This window comes from Lagenorhynchus albirostris, chromosome 2, assembly GCF_949774975.1.
Source record: "Lagenorhynchus albirostris chromosome 2, mLagAlb1.1, whole genome shotgun sequence".
Classification (NCBI taxonomy): Eukaryota; Metazoa; Chordata; class Mammalia; order Artiodactyla; family Delphinidae; genus Lagenorhynchus; species Lagenorhynchus albirostris.
Window position 1 is genome coordinate 171,882,363 of NC_083096.1, and position 18,587 is coordinate 171,900,949.

General features: G+C 53.9%; 1 protein-coding gene across 1 annotated transcript in view; it reads left to right on the forward strand.

Annotated features, from left to right (window-relative positions):
* The first annotated feature begins 2,047 nt into the window (after nt 1–2,047).
* IFFO2 (intermediate filament family orphan 2) overlaps nt 2,048–18,587 on the forward strand; it is a 49,107-nt gene continuing 32,567 nt past the window's right edge. Inside the window, exon 1 of the mRNA XM_060141266.1 lies at nt 2,048–3,006. Within this exon, the coding sequence (XP_059997249.1) occupies nt 2,351–3,006 (656 nt within the window). The 5' untranslated portion in view covers nt 2,048–2,350. The remainder of the gene's footprint in view (nt 3,007–18,587) is intronic.

Genomic DNA, 18,587 nt, shown 5'->3' on the forward strand with positions numbered 1-18,587 from the left:
CTCTTGCATCTCCCTCACTCCCACCCTCCCTATCCCACCCGTCTAGGTGGTCACAAACCACCGAGCTGATCTCCCTGTGCTATGCGGCTGCTTCCCACTAGCTATCTATTTTACATTTGGTAGTGTATGTATGTCCATGCCACTCTCTCATTTTGTCACAGTTTACCCTTCCTCCTCCCCACATCCTCAAGTCCATGCTCTAGTAGGTCTGTGTCTTTATTCCCGTCTTACCCCTAGGTTCTTCATGACTTTTTTTTTCTTAGATTCCATATATATGTGTTAGCATACGGTATTTGTTTTTCTCTTTCTGACTTACTTCACGCTGTATGACTGACTCTAGGTCCATCTACCTCACTACAAATAGCTCAATTTCGTTTCTTTTTATGGCTGAGTAATATTCCATTGTATATATGTGCCACATCTTCTTTATCCATTCATCCGATGATGGACACTTAGGTTGCTTCCATGTCCTGGCTATTGTAAACAGAGCTGCAATAAACATTTTGGTACATGACTCTTTTTGAATTATGGTTTTCTCAGGGTATGTGCCCAGTAGTGGGATTGCTGGGTCATATGGTAGCTCTATTTTTAGTTTTTTAAGGAACCTCCATACTGTTCTCCATAGTGGCTGTACCAATTTACATTCCCACCAGCAGTGCAAGAGTGTTCCCTTTTCTCCACACCCTCTCCAGCATTTATTGTTTCTAGATTTTTTGATGATGGCCCTCTGAGGTTTGTGGTGAGGATCCAACGGGGAAATGGACAAGAGGCCAGCAGCATCGGTAGGCGGGTTAGAGCATGTGTTTGGGATGGATCGCTGTTTCTCTGGTCTCAGCGACCTCTGTAAAATCGGGATAACAACTATGGCACCTGACGTATACTTAGCACTCAATAATGGGAACTACTATTAGCGTTCAAAAAATTACCATAGATGTTTGCAAACTGGTTTAAGAGACACCAGGAGACTGGAGAACTTCGTCTTTACGGTGGTAAATATGAAAACAGATTTGAATGAATGAGTGAATGAATGAATGAATGCGTCCTCTGGTGGGCTCCGCCCTCTATACCTGTTCTGCCCTCAAGCTGCCCCCCAAGCAGTTCGATGGCCCGCTCTGGGGTCAGCTGCATCTCAGCATATGAGTGTGCGGTGGTGGGGAGGTGGTCATTCAGGGCGGGGGCGCGGCAGCAGCCCAGGCGGAGCTTGCGGGTGTCACATTCCGGGAGGGTCTTCGCTCAGTCTCCCCACTCCTGTCCCCACCATCCGTGCGGCACATCTTTGGACCCGAGGACCAGCGGGCTCGGCATTGCCCAGGCCAGTCTCGGGACGACGAGGCCCGCAGTTAGAGGCGGGGGCAAGCGGTAGAGGAGCGCTCCCGGGTCCACCGCGTGGGGGACCTGCCGCTGGAAACGCTGCCTTATCTTGGGAAGGTCGAACTAGGCCGCCCCAGGCTGGAGTGGGGGTGGGGTGCGGATACACCTTCGGAGGCTCTGGTCCCCCGGCTCTTCCAGGCCGAGGTCTCCCTCACCTCGTGGTAATCTGGGGCCGGGGAGTTGGGGTGGGGTGGAAGAGAAGCGGGGTCTCCTTGACAGAGGACGTGGGGGAGGGGACCTCCTAAAGGGGGAAACGAGCGCTGCCGTGGCTGCTTGTCCCTTTAAGAGGCCGGGCTGGCTCTGCGGCGGTTCCACCTAACCGCGTGCCTGGTGCAGCTCTGCGGTCTGTGTCCCCGGGCAAAGAATCCGAGCCTGGCTGGAGGGCTGGACCCGGCGCAGGGGAGGGAGTGGTCCAGCCCGGAGCTGGGCGGAGCCAAAGCTGCAGACAGCAAGTCCACCGAGCCGAGAAAACGGTGGAGCCCGGGAATGGGAGGAGCCACGGGGCCGTAGGCGGGGCCCGGCGCTGCGGGCCTCGGGGACCCTGCCTCCAGCTTTGGGAGCGCCGCAGAGGAGGGCGGGGTGGGCGGGGCGAGCTTGGGAGCGGGGCCTGTGTCTGCAGTGGGCGGGGCCCGCCGCAGAGGGGCAGTGCAGGCTGAGAGTCTTCTGCGCGCTAATACCGCGGAGGCTCCACAGCGTCTCTGACAGCCCCGGCGCCGGTACCAGCGATCCTCGATACCTCGCGCAAGCCGCCGCGGCCTCCACCACGACCGAAGTCCAGTCCCTCGCCTCGGCGCCCACATCCGGGGGCGGTCCGGCTCGCTGTCTCTGCGGAGGCCGCATCTGGCGCGCATCTGGAACCGACCGGCAGGTCGCGCTGGATCCTGCGCCCTCCCTGGCCCGGCCGCGCCGGGATCCCTGCCTGGAGCTGGAGCCGCACTTGGAGCCGCGGGCTCGGGTCCCTGAGCCGCGTAGCTGGCGCATGGTGAACTCGCTGATATTCGGGGAGATGGCCTTGGCCTCCGGCTGCCCGCCGAGCGGCTCCGGGGGGACCTGCCCTGGCGCGGGTGGCGGCGGCGGGGCCGGGCCAGGGCCATCGCCGGTGACGGCGGCGCTGCGGGACGACCTGGGCTCCAACATCCACCTACTGAAGGGGCTCAACGTGCGCTTCCGCTGCTTCCTGGCCAAAGTGCACGAGCTGGAGCGGCGCAACCGGCTGCTGGAGAAGCAGCTGGAGCAGCAGCAGAGCGAGCGCGAGCGGAGGCTGCGCTACAAGACCTTCTCCCGCGAGCAGGCCGTGCAGACCGGGCCCGAACTGCTGCAGCCACCCGCGCCCGGCGGCGGGCACGGCAGCGGCGCGGCGGCCGGAGCCAACGCCAACGCCGCGGCTCTGGGCGGCCTGCCCCCCGGTGGCGGCTCGCAGCCGCAGCACTACGGCCGCCTGCCCGGGACCATCTGGAGCTACACGCAGGTGCGGCGCACGGGCGGCGGCGGCGTGGAGACCGTGCAGGGCCCTGGCGTGTCGTGGGTGCACCCCGACGGCGTGGGCGTGCAGATCGACACCATCACGCCCGAGATCCGCGCGCTCTACAACGTGCTGGCCAAGGTGAAGCGCGAGCGCGACGAGTACAAGCGGAGGTGAGTGGGGCCCCGCTCCTGCCCCCGCACTCCCGGCCGGGGGGGTCTTCCCTGTCTCCGCGGCCAAGGAATGTGTGCGTTCGGGAGGGGCCGGGGGCGGCAGCTGGTCCTGGCAGGTGGGCTGGAAGCTGTATTTGCAGAACGCCCTACACACGCTTGGAAAACTCAGTTATCTAGTTCCAAGAATGGGAGCGGGTGCTAACTATGGTGGGGGACACCTCCGCTCCGTCACTGGACCAGGCACATTGTTTTCTAGGTGACATAGTGACTATTGGTGTTTTCCGTGATCTCATCTAATCCTCATGGCAACGCAAAGTGTGGGGCATTCTTATCCTTATTTTGTAGATGAGAGAACCGAGGCACAGAGATGCAAGTGACTTGCCTAAGATGGCTTGGCTAATAGGTGGTGAAGCCAGGATGTGAACTACTACCTGGCTAGTCTGTCTTCCAGCTTAGGTATTTTCCCAAGGATGTAGGAGGTGGGCTCTCCTCTGTCAATGGATGAAAAGAAATAACTCTTAAGTAATCCACTGGCTTCTTGTTCCTTGAATTAAAAAGTCATGTGTTTAAGAATGGTCGGATCTGTCCACTGAGGCCAGGGTCTGCTGTCTTGCTCCAGCTCTGTAAGGTCCAGCTGGCTGGGCTGGATAACCAGACCTACATCAGACTGGCCACGAGCTTTTAGAAACAGCTACCTTCACCTCTCTTCTCCCCACCCCCAATTCTCATGGTTTTTTGGACCCCAACAAACTCAGCCCTAAAGGCCCACAGAAGGAGATAACCTTAGGCTGGAAGACTGGGCACCGAATGGACCCAGACCACTGTCTCTGCTGGACTATGGCACAGACTGCCTGCTGAACTGGCTGGCACCTTTCTGCCCAGCCCAGATTCCCTAGCTGGGAAACTGACATTGCTTCCTGCCTGCAGCCTGGCTGACAGTATTGTCAAATCGGCCTTCTGATAAGTGTAGAGGGGTCTGTCTGTAGCATCTCAGGCCTGGATAGGGGCAGGGCCCTCTGCCGTCCCAGGCATGGGCAGCTCTGCCTTGGGAGCTGTGGCTCTGAACTTCAGGGCTTGGAGGATGCACTGAGAAGCTTCTTTCCTCCATTCCTCGAGTCCTAGTGCTCACATGAGCACAGAGAGCTGGGCATGGGTCTCCTTCCTTTTCCTCTACTGGCAGGCTGGCCACTGGGCGGGATTCAAGTTCCAGCTCCATTAGCTGCCTGTGAGAACCACTGGCTGAACCACGTGGTCACGGAACCACTCGGAAGCCTGTTTACTTATCAGAGAAATGGGAATAATAAAATCCATCCACAGTTGCCCAAGGGGTAGGTAGGCTGGTGGTGCTTTTTGGAAGGTATACAGTAATCAACTTGACATTATTAAAGATGATCAGCTCTGTCAAGCTGTCAGGGAGCAGTTGCCTGGAGTCTCAGGTCTCTCATGCAGGGCCTGGCTTCCTGGGGGTAGGTCTTGGACCCTGCGGGGAGCAAGCTACTCTTCTGGGCTGGTTGTTTCTCCTGAGGACTTGAGAATGGCCTGGCGCCTCGCCATGCGGAGGCCACCTCTCTGCCCCTGGTGGGCAGCTTCCTCGGGGTGGGGCAGAGAAACAGGCGCTTGGTCTTGATGGTGAAACTTGGAGGGATGGGCCCTTCTGTCTGCCACTGTTGATTGTGTCGTCATGCCCCAGGCTTGCGCTGTGTTTGTTTTATTGTGTGTGTGCTTTGGGGATCTGGCTACTAAGGAGATGAAAAAACTGTGCCCAGTCTTAGAGGGAGATGGGTCGGCATTGAGCAATGCCCTGTTCAAGTTGCACCCAGGGTGTGGGGTGTGATGTCAGCTTCTGGCACTGGCCTGGAGTGACATGGGCGCTGCTGAGACAGGTGGAGTGTGGGTGTCTCTCTTCCCGCCCTTCTGGGGTGAGTGTGTACCTTCTCTTTCCCCATCTTTTTTCTTTTTTTTGTGAACTGGGGAGATGCATCTTTTCTGAAGTTGATTCAGGGCTCAAGTTGGATTTTTTCAAAGCAAGTTTACTCCCGTCTTTGAGCCTCAGTTTCCCTATCTGTAAAAGCGAGAGGAGGGTGGTCTAGAACTGTCCCTGAAGCCCCAGGCTGCCTCAGAGATACCTTAGGCAGTTCCTTGAATATTAAATAAAAGTTAATATTTTAAAAATGTTAAAATGGTCATAAAAGTGTGCTCAGTCACTTTTAAGTTCTTACTGTTAACTCATGGAAGTCTACTTAACATTGATTTGTTAGTACTTGGCCTCAAGTTAGAGCCTTCCCCTGCCTTCTCTTTGTCAGAAGAGAACTCTGAGATTACAAAGCAAACTGCTTAAAGCTGGTCCCGTTTGTAGCTACTAATCTGTGTGAGTCAGGATTTTCTTAATACTCTGTAGCCAAAACCAGAGATAGAATTAAAGCGAAGGTGGACCTGTCATCCATAATCCCAGTTCTAAATGTTAATGGATCAAAATAGCCTCATCAACCTCATGGATTGAATTTAGAATAGGTAACTGTTATATCATTGAGCCTACAATATAAATTTATACAAGTAACATTCTGTTTTTACTTGTTTCTGTATTTGGGTTTATCATAAGAATTTTCTTTTGGGAAGAGGGCAGGCATATGATCATCTTTTTGAAAAGCTTAAGAACCACTGGGTTAGATGATCTCAAAGGGTCTTCCCAGCCTTGACAATATGTAAATCTGAGTTTGAACTCCCTGCGCACTTCTGATCTCCTGTTCATAAGAGAATGAGACCAAGGTGTTTACCTGGGCTCTTGGCCACTGAAGGCTTCAGATCGTTCCAGGATGTCTAGCATGGAGCCCCAAGCAGTGGCCAACAGAAGGAGCCTGTGCCGGGAAAGGAAAGGTTCCAGGGTTTCCTCTGGTCCACCTGGAGGAACTCGCAGCCTTGGAGATGTTCATTCTGCGTCTCCAAAGGGCAACTTGGGTTGTGTAGCTCAGTGTTCTCCAAGCTGGGGACTTTTGGGGTTCCACCTCCATGAACTGTGGCCATATTCATGTACCACCATCCATATTATTTCTTACGTAAAATATTTTATATAGCCTTATGGGGTATAATTTACATATCATAAAATTCTCCCATTTTACGTGTACAATTCAATGATTTTTAGCCAGTCCACTGAGTTGTGCAACTATCAGCACGATCCAGTTCTAGAACCCTTGCAACACTTCTGCCCTTTTGCAGTGAATCCCTGTTCCCACCCCAGACCAGGCACCACTGATATGCTTCCTATTTCTATAGATTTGCCTTTCCTGGGCATTTCATATAAATGGAGTCATACGGTATGTAGTCTTTTGTGTCTGGCTTCTTTCACTTAGATGATGCTTGTGCAATCCATCCATGCTGTAGCTTATATCAGCAGTACATTCCTTTATAATGCTGCATAATATTCCACTGTATGGGTAGACTACATTTTGTATATCCATTCACATACATAGTCAATAAAATGTAAATTTAACAAGTCACCTGTGTGCTACGTCACATCATCTTGTGTGCTGTCAGCGCTACAGGATCCGTGCTTTGGAAATACCAACCCAAACCAGAGCCCCTGGCCTGGGGGTGACTGGGCCCTGGCCCCGATCACTCCTGCTTTGGTTTCCTTTTGGTCCAATCAGCTCTGAGCTCTTTACCATGAGGGAAATGTGGTCACTGAAACTGTAGCCGACAAGGTTGTCAAGCATTGATTTGAAAACCAAAACAAACATCTCTACCCTGTCACCATGCAGTGCTACCAAAATACCCTGCTCTGAGTTTGCAAGCTGGGGGGCCTTTCCCTGGGAGATTCCTGCTGAAACTAGATAAACTTTAGACAGGCAGAGAGTTTTCTAAATGGGCATCCTAGAGACCCAGACTCCAGGTCTGGCTCTACCATTAGGCGCTGTGTGACTTCAGGCCAATTCCTGCCCTTTCTGAGCCTTAGGTCCCCTACCTATACACAACAGGTTTCCTTTAGGTGATCCCTGCCAGCTCGCTCTACATTTCGGTCTGTGATTTGGAGGGGCCCAGTTCAGGGCTGCTCTTTCTGCCTCCTGAGATGACAGTGTGGCCTTTCTCTTTTCCGGGCCTCCCCCTCTCCTGCCTCAGGCCCCGTGTGGTTTGGAACCAGCTGGTTTTGTTGCCTCCCCTTGCGAGTTGCTGAGTGTCTGTGCCCCTGACTCCAGTCAGCCTGAAAGTCTTGGTTTGTTTTCCCTAGAGATTTGTTTGAGAGCCAGGATGACCACAGTGATCATTTAGCCTAGTGGTTTGCAAGTGGACTCTTTGGAGCCCTGGAGTCTAGAAGAGGGTGATTCTGGGGACAGTCTGGGGGGCTGACCACCTAGGATTCGGCCAACATCAAACACAGCAGCTCCACTTTCATGATTCTCAGATTAATATTCTGAGGGAGATTTGATTGGAAACCAGGGTTTTACAGTTTAGAAGAAAAGAAAGCAAGAAATCGCTGATCCAGCTAAATACTTTCATTTTAGAGTTGGGGAAACTGAGGCCCAGAGGGAGCTGACCCACAAAGCCGAGCCAGGCAGAACTTCTGTCTGCCGTTGAGAGCTTTCTTCCCTGCCCTGAGGGGATGCCCGCATCATTTGCCTTCCACTGGGGCTTGGCAGAATTCTCTCCACCTTTTTATGTGTCTGCCTTTAAGCATTTTTTAAAAAGCCACTTTCAGGGATAGGCGGGACTTTTGTCACGGCTATTTCTGATCATGAGCCGGAAGCGGCTGGGCCCGAATGGAGGGCTCCAAAAAGGGCTGGTGGGTGAGCCAGCTGGAGCGTCCCTTGCCTTTTCCCGTCATGTGCTGGGAGGCCCTTGAGCAGGTGGGTGCTGGCCCCTAAGTGCCCCAAAGCCACAAGACTGCCCCGGAAAGCTGGTCAGAGGGCTCCGTTCCCTGCCACTTCCATTGTTTCCGAAGCTGCTGATACGGATTCTTTATTTCCGATTTTCCTGGGAGGCAGGCTGGGATGGTGGAAAAAGGGATTGAATCCCGGTTCTGCCACTCTCTGTGGGACTATGGGCAATTGCTTGGCCTCTCTGAGCTGCCTGAGACACTGCTTTCTGTAAAAGAGGGAGAATAACTCCCCTAGGGACCGGAAAGGAGTAAATAAGCTCATGTGTTAAGGCACATGAAGCTCCCGGGACGTCCCCCATCCCAGAGCCCTCCCCCCGCCCCTGCAATATCTGTTCCCTTCATTTACAAGGATTTCTCAGCACAGTGCTGGACTGACACATCCATTTCAGGACCCATCGTCGCTCTCTGTCCTGTGGAAGGCGCCAGAGATGGTGCTGGGGGCAGAGGGAGAAAGGGCTACTTCTTTGTCCAGCATCTAAGGAGGCTGTTCTTCCTACTCTTAGTGGTTGATTTGTGCCTCCGGGAATCTCTGGCCACCCTCTGCCCTTTCTCCCAACCTCCTTTAAAAGAAACACGCCCCCCCCGCCCCCAACCCCAACCCCGCCTTCATTTAGCTCCTCAGTATTCCAAGTCTCTTGGGTTAGGCTGGCAGACTCTTTGGGAACAAATTTGGGAGGGCTTTTCAGAGCCTCATGCTAGAAGGAGGGGAATGAGGTCCCAGAAAAGAAAAGGAAACAGGAAGCAGGAAGCAGGGATACAGCTGACACTGAAGATTCCTTCTCCCAGGAATTTGAGGCGGGGCTTTTGCCTTGGCCACCGGATACAGGCCCCTGGGCCCCACCAGCTTACATACACACACACACAGACGCACACACACACACGCACGCACGCACAAGCGCGCTCTCAGACTCTCTCTCCAAGCCCGTGGCTGCATCCCCACACGTGTCGGTATTTGAAAGACATAGAAGGGTAGACCCAGAACCTGCACACATCCTTTGCTGCTAAGAGATGCATGGACTTCCAAGGGAATTGATTTGAACCATGCCATGTGTCAGTGATACCGGAGGCTGCGGACTTTGCATGTGGAGTCCTGGCTTTCGATCACGTTGATGAGATTCAACCGGGTTGGTGCTCCGTTTATTTCCCAGGTCATAGATGGCAGGAGGTCCACAGCAGGGAAGGAGGCAGTCCTATTGTAACCTCAGGGTCAGGATATGTTGCTCTCCCCTGACTTTCTTGCATCGGGCATTCCTGAGCACCCACTGCCTCCCCATCACAGGACCGTACACCCTGAATTGTAATTGCCTGGGATGTATCTGCCCCCTCCACTGACTGTAAGCTCTGTGGGGGCCGGCTCCAGGTCTGTATTCTTCGCCGTGTACACAGAGAACCCATCCAGGGCCTGGGCAGAGTCCATGCTGAGCAAGTATTTGTGCAGTGAGGGGCGCTCTGTGCCCGGCTGCTGCGTGCTGGTAGGCCCCAGTGAGGCTGGGTTGACACAATAACTGACACGCATGGACTCTACATCCGGCGGACTCACAGCGTGTGGAGGGCAGGGTCTGGACCTGGAGTCAGGAGACACGCGCTCCAGTCCTGACACATCAGTTCAACAAATTTGAATGAATACCTGTCTCCTGGTGCCACATGCTGGGCCGCCAGTGCAGGAGTTAAAAGCTGAATGAGCTTGGGCTATCACTTTGCCTCTCTGAGCCTCAGTTTCCTCATCTGGAAAAAGGGGATGCTGAGATCTGTGTCCCAACATTGTGAGAGCAGTAAATGGGCTCACAGAGCTACAGTATGTTGTAGGTGGTGAAGTTCCAAGAGTTACACAGCCAGATTTCACAGGGCAGAAGGGGTGAGCCGTGCTGGCTTTGTGAGTTGGGCAGAAGTCAAGAACGGGGCTTGAACCTGGGGAGAGGATAGTCCATGACCTTGCTGGCAGCATCTGGGGGTTGTGAAGCCTCTTGGCAGGACTGGTGCTTAGAAGATTCCAGGCCAGGTGGGAGGCTGGTGAATACTTCTGATGCTGCCGCCTGCCTGCCAGGGCAGTGCCCTCCCAACCCCAGTGGGCACCCATGCTTGGCTTCCTGGGCAGGATGTAGTTTCTTGCTCTAGTTCTTGGTACAAGAGTAGTTGTCACCCAATAGTAAATCTGGCAAATGCCTCAGGTTCCCTTGAGGGCCTGTGGCCTGGCTGAGCCCCCTGGGGTGTAGCAGGGGCCAGTTAGAGCCCTGTGGAGTCCAGGTCGTGGTCCTGGCTTGCCTGGGGTGTTGCCCACCTGGGCGTGAGGACACTGGGAAGATGGGCTCGCCCAGTGCCCTAGGAACAGTGTTGTCTCTATAACTCTATTGGAGTGATCTGCATTCTGTGCATGCCGTTTAATCTCTTGCACCTTGATGTGTTGCTCTGTAAAGTGGGGATAAGTTTTCTTATGCGTTCTGCTCCCCAGTGTTGTTATAAGAATCAGTTGAGGGGCTTCCCTGGTGGTGCAGTGGTTGAGAATCCGCCTGCCAGTGCAGGGGACACGGGTTCGATCCCTGGTCCGGGAAGATCCCCCATGCTGCGGAGCAACTAAGCCCGTGCACCACAACTACTGAGCCTGTGCTCTAGAGCCTGTGAGCCACAACTACTGAGCCTGCTTGCCAAAACTACTGAAGCCCTGCGAGCCTAGAGCCCGTGCTCCACAACAAGAGAAGCCACCGTGATAACAAGCCTGCGCGCCGTAACTAGGGAAAGCCCGTGCACAGCAACAAAGAAAGACCCAACACAGCCAAAAATAAATAATAAAATAAAATAAATTCATTAAAAAATAATAATAAAGTAAATCATAGTGAGTTCATAGCCACCATTAATTGAGTACCTACTACGTGCTAAGCTCTGTGATGAATTCTTTAAATAAGTGAGATTTAATTATTAGAGCAATTCCAAGAGGTAGGATTGATTCTGTTCATTTTACAGATGAGAGTTTCAGAAGGGTGAAGAACTCTGCCCCAGATCTCCCAACGAGTCCAGCCTGGGTCTCCAGACCCCAAGTTCAGTGCTCTGCCTGGCAGAGGCGCAGGCTGGCTTCGTCTCATGCGGCCTGGAGGCTGGGTGGAGGAAGCAGACGGGAGGCAGGCTGAGGTGTGGGTCTCCCCGGCACCTGTCACAATATTGCCGGGGCGGGTGGCGGAACGGGAGGTGGCCACCATGCAGGGAAGACTTCCTGCTGTGACTTTAGAGTACTTCTGGTGAAGCCGATGAATCACTGGCAATGCAGGCAGATGAGCCTCCTGGGCTGCCATAGAGGGCAGGCCAGCCCCCCTGATCTCTGAGGATTGAGCTCTGGGGAGGGGGAGTTCCTGGGTTGGCAAATCTAGGCTGGGAGACCTGGGGGTGAGGGTGGGGGAAGGGATGGCGAGCTAGGAACACTAATCGTTACCTGTCAGGCACTTTCCATGTGATCTGATTTAAACCTTGTGACAACCCTGCACGATGGAAACCGAGGCTCAGAGAGGAAAATTAACTTGCCCCAAGTCACACAGCAAAGCCAGGACTGGATGTGGGTCTCAGACTCTAAGTTTCAATGCTCCTTTTCACGCCCAGCTCCTGAGCACTCCCAGGGCAGTGGTCAGGGGCTCTCACTGCCTGATGACGAGCAGGAGAGAGCAGTGGACATTCTGGTGGCCAGAGGGAAGCTGGGCTCAGGTCTGACTTTTGCTTTCGGTTGGTGCTGTGAACTTTGCCAGGGTATAGGGAACTTGTTACAGTCATTCTGTGCCTCTTGTTGGGGAAGATGAGGTTGCTGGGTGTGGGTGTCTGAGAAACCAAGGTTCTGTTCTCTGGACAGTGGCTGGGCACCCACCGTGTGCCAGGCCCCATGCTGGGCACCGGGGTGAAGCAGACACAGCCCCTGCCCTCAGGAGCTCAGTGTCTGGGGACACAGACAAATGGGACAATGTCACGTGACAAGTACCTGCCCAAATAGTGCATATGCATACTAGAGGCACAATAAATAGTAATTAATTTTAAAAATATTTATATACCATGTACCCTTTGCCAGGCTCCATTGAAAGCAGTTTACAAATATTTAATTTATATGACCTCATAACAACTCTATGAGTTGGATACTATCATTAGCCCATTTTAGAGATGCTGAAACTGAGCCATAGAGACATTGAGGGAAGCCAGGCCAAGACAGGAAGTGGCGAGCCAAGATTCGAACCCAGGAAGTCAGGCTCCAGATCCAACCTTTTATCCTGTGTGGTACCCGGGAAGGGGCATGTGCATTGCAAGCAGCTTTCCTGCTCTGAGCCTCAGTTTTCCCTTCTGTGTAATGGGGGTAATAAATCTGGCCTCATGAGGCCGTTTGGAAGATTAAACGAAGTGATGCCTGTGGAAGCATCTTATAAACTGTTGAGTGCTGTGCCCATGGTGACTAAGTGATCGGAAGCCCTGGGCCACACCCACACTGCTGTTTCTTCTCCAACTTCTCATGCAACCTGGGGCTACTTGAAGTTCCATGAAAGGTCTTGTCCTCCCCTTGCCTTTATATCACATCTCCCCTAGATCCCAAGTCAAAGGACAAAAACCTTTGGAACTAAACAGCTCGGAGCAGAGCGTTTGTGTGGAACTTGGAAGCTGGGAAGAGAGGAGTCCAAGAGTGTTTCCACTGCTTATCAGCTCTGTGACCTTGAGAGAGTCGTTGCTTCCTTACCTGCAACATGGGGATGGATAGGCATATTGCATGGGTGGCATGAGAAAGGGACTGAGGTGACGGCCCTCAGACACTGGCAGCTGCTGTGATGATTTTTAAATTAATTTTTATTGGAGTATAGTGGCTTTACAATGTTGTGTTAGTTGCTACTGTACAGCAGAGTGAATCAGCTATATGTATACATATATATCCCCTCTTTTTTGGATTTCCTTCCCATTTAGGTCACCACAGAGCCTTGAGTAGAGTTCCCTGAGCTATACAGTAGGTTCTCATTAGTTATCTATTTTATACGTAGTAGTGTATATATGTGCCATGATGATTCTTCAGTGAGGCTGGGGGTCCTGGGGAGAGAAGCAAGGGGGCACTCCGGTGGCACTGGGGCCCTGGCCTGGGCTGTGCTGGGTCGGGGCCGTCTCCAGGGCGGCTCTGAGATGCTTGCTCAGCGCTCTCTGGCCTGCGTGCTCTGACTGCAGGATGTGCAGGTGCACACAGCCCCCTGCTCATCTGCTGCGCGACGGAGAGACGCCCCCACAGTGGAGACACTGCCTTCCACCCTCTTAATTGGCATTTTTATTACTTGGGTTATTTAAGGAGTTTCTTGGCTCGCTGCCACCTGTTTGCCATCTAGGGGGAGGGGAAGAGCTGGGTCTAAGTGGACCTTGTGAAATTCCCCAGCAGACAGGCCTCTCTCTGGGCAGAGTCGGTACATCTTCCCGGGGCCCACTGGCGCCCCCGTTTTGTCCCCGCCTGCTGTGGTTAAATGGGCAGAAGGCCATCCGGGGGCAGGGTGTGGGTGGAGACTGAGACTGGAATAGATGTGGGGAAAGCTTGTTGCAAAGTCAGAACACTGGACCAGAGAGAGAGCCTTGGAGCACTAGGCGGGACCCTGGTGGGACCCTGTAGTGCCTGAAATCCAGGGATTCTGGAAGACAGCTGAGCCAGCTTAGGGCCAGTCAAGGAAGGCTTCCTGGAGGAGATATCAGCTGAGTTGTGTTTTGAAGGTCCAGTAAGAGTGGAAGAGAAGGGGGAAGGGTGCTGCCGGTAGAGAGAACAGCTTGTGCAAAGACCTGTAGCTGAGATTGCCATGCTGGTGCACAGCCCAGGCCCGGGCTGGAGTCAGGACACAGCCAGAACCTGGCCTGCCTGCTCTTTCTTCTCCACCGTTCTGGCCTGCTTCCCTCCTCATGGCCTTCTTGGCTCTCTTTGCTCTGTTTTGCTGTCTCTCCTCCTCTCTCCTTTCCCTCTTTCCCTTCTTTCTTGTTTTGGTCTCTGTTCCCTATGGCTGGAGGCAGGGGAGGGCTGTGAGGGGTCTCTGTCCTCCACCCCCGCCCAATGCCAGGCCTTGGTGGGGGGCTTTTTGTTTGCTGCTGGGCGTTGTGAGCCCGTGCGTGAGCCCATGGGTGTGCGCGTGTGTCTGTGAGTATGGGGCCGAGAGCCTCTTTCTACCCGCTGTGGACTTGGAGGACCTGGGGTCAGGACCCCACCTCTGTCCAAGGCAGACCCCTTGTACTATGGGCCTGGGGTCTTGACATCAGTTTGGGTGACAGGGGAGGTTGCCTGGTGAAAGGGATAGCTGCCAGGTTAGAGGTCAAAGCCGTCATGGGGGCCTCAGCCTCCCCCGCCCCTATCAAGGTCTAGGCCTGTGATTAGACACCGGTTGGGGAGTGAGCTGGGGAGGCTAGGCTGCTCACCTTACCTCTCCCACCTGACTGCCCCACCTGCCCCTTCTCCCTCACACCTGTGCCTTCTTCATACCCTCTGGTGGGCCCAGAGGGTTTGAGGCTCTCTCTGAGGTCATTTAATCTATCCCCCTGCTTCTAGGAGACGTCGTTCCCCTGTCATCCCAGATGACTAAATGTGCCTGGTGTCTTTTGAAGAAGACCTTCTGAGAGTCCGTCCCTCAGTGTTTTATCTTTTTCTCTCTACCCCCACCCACATACCCATGACCATTTTACAGATGAGAAAACTGAGGCCCAGAGAAGGAGAGCAGCTCCCTTGAGGTCACACAGCACAGTAGGGGCTAGAACCCAGGTCCCCTAAACAGGATTCCTTTGAAACCCTTGGGCTAAGGGATCCTTCTGGAGGCTGCTGGTCCTTTAAGGAGGGCTTTGGAAAACTTGCAGAGGCCAGAGAACGTAGAGTGAAGAGGCCTCAGAGCCTGTCAAAGTGGAGCCCACACAGACCGATCCGTGCCCCTTGACCAGACATCTGGGTCCTCAGTGCTGCAGATGAGGCTCTCTTGGCCTACAAAAGAGACACCTGAGGTCACCTTGGGTTTGTCTCCTCGTAACCAGAGGCAGTTTCCTGAGATAGGCCTGGCGTTGGCATCTTGGGGTGTTGACTGAGTGGCCGACTGACCTACTGTCCCTGTCTGCCAGCCGTGTGCTCAGCTGTGCATTTCTCTGTGCCTTGGTTTCCTCTTGTATAAAATGGGATGACGAGACCCACAGGGTTGTTGATGAGCCTGGCCCACTGAGGGCCATTCCCATCCCCTTTTCTCTGGGGTGAGCCCTGGAGTTGGAGGTCTGAGAACTTTGCCCACAGTGAGGAGTTGGGTGAACCACAAAGGCTGATCCCCCAGTCTTTACAAAGACCATGTTTCTTGAGTCCCCAGCCTGGGGCTGGGCCCTAACAAATAGTAGGTTTGGATCTGTACACAGTTTTCTATGGAAAGTCTTGATATTACATTGCAACTGGTTTGACACTTGCCTTTAAAGAAAGCGTTGATGTTTAAAACATCAGGACTTACTCAAGTTGGGAAAACTGGGGTCAGAGCTCACCAGGCTACTGACAGAGCCACGATTAACCTGATGCTGAGTTCAGGGAAGCCCCAACGTGTAGGTTGTTCCTTTCTGGGCCTTAAGGCATAATACATCCATGGGGAAATTAAAAAGAAATTATTTGTTCACTCTTCCTCGGCTGCATTGTCAGCCTGCGATCGGGGCCTTCACTTGGGTGGGAGCTCTGATCCTGGAGTGAGATCGCCTGGGTTCCCATCACCACCCCAGGGATGGGTGTAAAATGGGGATGACATCTGTAAAATGTCTGTAAAATGGGGATGACAGCCTTAGCTCACGGGTAGTAAAGAGGGTTCAGTGCGATGGTGCATGCCGAGGGCTAAGTGGGGTGCCGGCCCCTGAGTTGTTATTGCTCTGTCCCTTCTGTCCCAGCCTGGCCCTCACCAGCCCCCAAGGCCCCACACAGTGAGAACTGCCTCTTCCCTCCCCGTTCCAGCTGCAGAGTGGCCTTTGTGTTCAGAGCACTTCCTTTCCCCAGCAGAGCTGCCTGCTTGGCTGGCAAGGAGGAGGTCACATCCTCTGTCCTCCCCAGCAGACTGTCAGCGCAGGATCACTGGTAGGGCAAGACCTAGCATTCGAGGCTGTGGCCAGCACAGTGTGTCACCTGCAGCCTGTGGCTTCCAGTGGCCTTGCTGGAGAGCGGTCTTGAATGGGGAGTCTGTCTGTGTCCCTGCCTCCCTGGGGAGGGGCCCCCTGAGTCCCAGCATCCTTGTGCGGATACGGAGGCAGCCTTGGGACCCATCCCTGGCCTGAGGTCTCACTGTGAGGCCAGGGCAGAGCTGGGATTTGAACCTGAATCTGGTGGACTCTTCCAGAATAATTCCGGCCACACTCCCAGGCTCAGTCTTTCAGGTTGAGGAATGGGCTGCACGTTCCTGGCCCTGGCCCTTGGGCTGAGATACAGGAGTTCAAGTCCTATCTTACACCTCAGGGATCACCGGGGCAGCTCTTATTCCTGAAGGCCATGGGAATATGGCTCCCGGGTTCTTGTCCAGCCCACTGACTATCGCTGCAAGGCTTTGTGGGTGAAGCACCCGCTCCCAGACCTTGGCAGAGAGGTGACGGACGTTGAAGGCTGTCCTGGCATTGTTTTTCCAGAGTTGATGTCAAGGCAGCTGGTTTAGGGTTTCGCCTCTGAGACAAAGGCTGTTTTGTAGCTTCTGTTGGGTTTTAAGTCCAGGCATGTCACCCTCCCAAGGTGGGAAATGAGGTGGAAGGGATTGCAGAGAAACTCTGGGAGGCTTCACTCACCCTCACCTCCTCCAGGAAGGAAGCCAGGATCTCATAACCCCATTATACTCCTCTAGCCGTTCCCCGAGCACATCCCATGTGCCTGTTGCTGTTCAAAACTTCACGGATGTTTTGAACTGCACAAGACTCTTGAACCTCGCAAGACTCTTGAAGGGTAGCTGTGGTTAATGCCCACTGTACAGATGAGGACACAGTCTCGGCAGGTGAAATGACTTGTTACTTGTCATGGCCAGAAAGTGGCAGAGCTGGCATGTGAACTTGGGTCTTAAAAGATCGTCACTGGGGTTCCATTACTGTCCAGTCTCATTTCAAACCCAGCTTTGGGAGGGTGCTTCAGGAGGTTGAGGCGCCCCAGGGAAAGGCTGGAGCAGATAGCTGATGGGATCCATAGCTTCCCTTCTCAGGATGTTGGGTCACGGTGCTTGGAGCATGTGTTGCATATTTAAGAATGTGTGTATGGGTGTGAGCACAAGTTAGAGAAGGGGGCTGGACGCTGGAAGGTCTATAGTCATGGAAAGGTGATTCCAGGGAGCCCTTGAGGGCAAGTGTAAGGAATCATCCCAGGGGACACCTAGGACCTTCTGCTCTTCTTTTTCAGGAATTACTCCGCTTGATCATTCATTCATCCATCCATCCATCCATCCATCCATCTATTCACTCATTCACCCATCCATCCACCCATCCATCCCTCATTTTTAGGGTGCTTGTGCTTGGCCCTATGCTTGGGCCCTGGGGATGATGCTGCGTGGACTGGAAAGGCAGACTCCTATCCCTAGGCAGCTTGCCAAATGACTGTGAAATCAGACTTGCAAGAGTCCTTAGAGATGTTTGATTTCTCCCCCAGCACACACTTTTCAGAGGAGTAGTGACTTGCTAAAGGTTACACAGCAAGTTGGTGGAAAACCTAGGACTCACAGCCAGGTCTGTGGATCCCAGCCCCGTGTTCTTGCGTCTCTGCTGTGCTGACAGACGGCTCCACTCCTGGCTGGCAGCCCTCTCACCTGGCCCTTCCTTCCTTGGCTATTTTGATGTGTTCTCGGGCTTTTCTGGAGTCCTCTGCAGCCTCTCTCCTGAGAGACATCCAGAGATCCTGGTTGGACCAGCGTACAGGCCCCAGGCTGGAACTGGGCCTGGCTGTGCTGTACCCTGAGATGACACCGTTGTCCACTTGGAATGTCAGGTTGGCTGGGCACCCGAGTGCAGAGACTCTGAGGCCCTGCTTTGCTTGTGGACTCCAGCTTGCTGTCCCCAGAGGGTCTCCAGGGGTCATCTGTTCCTCCCTTGCCTTGAGGGTAGGACCTCTGCAAATCCCACTTAAAGGTTTTACTGCCTGGGAAGGACATTCCAGGGCCTTCTAGTATCCTTGTAGGCTTTCCCATTGGGAAATGCTTCCTGGTCTCTAGCCATAATCCCATACGCTGCATTTCCCCTTGCTTATAGCCTTCCATTGAGTAGGGAAATGGGTGGGCACTGCCTGGTGAAGACCCTTCCTGAGTTCTCCAGGCAGCATCCGTCCCCCACTGAATCTCAGAAGCTTACCTTTTTCCTGCCTGAAGTTCCTCTCGACTCATGCATGCTCTCGTTGGAACATGCTTTTTGTGTAGAAAGGATCTGGCTGGTCCCTCTAGGATTCCACAAGTTCCTGGGGGAGCCGGGGGCGGGGCATGGGGAGGAGGTACATTTCTTCTCCTGGAGTCATGGAGCCCTCTGAGTCGGAAGTGGCCCTGGAGCCCAGGGATCGCCCTGGCCCCACCTTTCCTGATGGGGAAACTGAGGCCCAGAGAGGTGGAGCAAGCATGTCTGCGGCCATTCAGACAGCCTTCACAGGGCAGTGCTGTTTCTGGGGTTTGGGTCGGGGAGTGGGTTTTCCAGCCTGCTAAAGGTAGCTGGTGGCCTTCAGACCTGGCAGTCCCTGCCCCAGATGGGTGTCCTGGAAGCGAGGCAGCTGGCTTCACTGTGCTCCGCG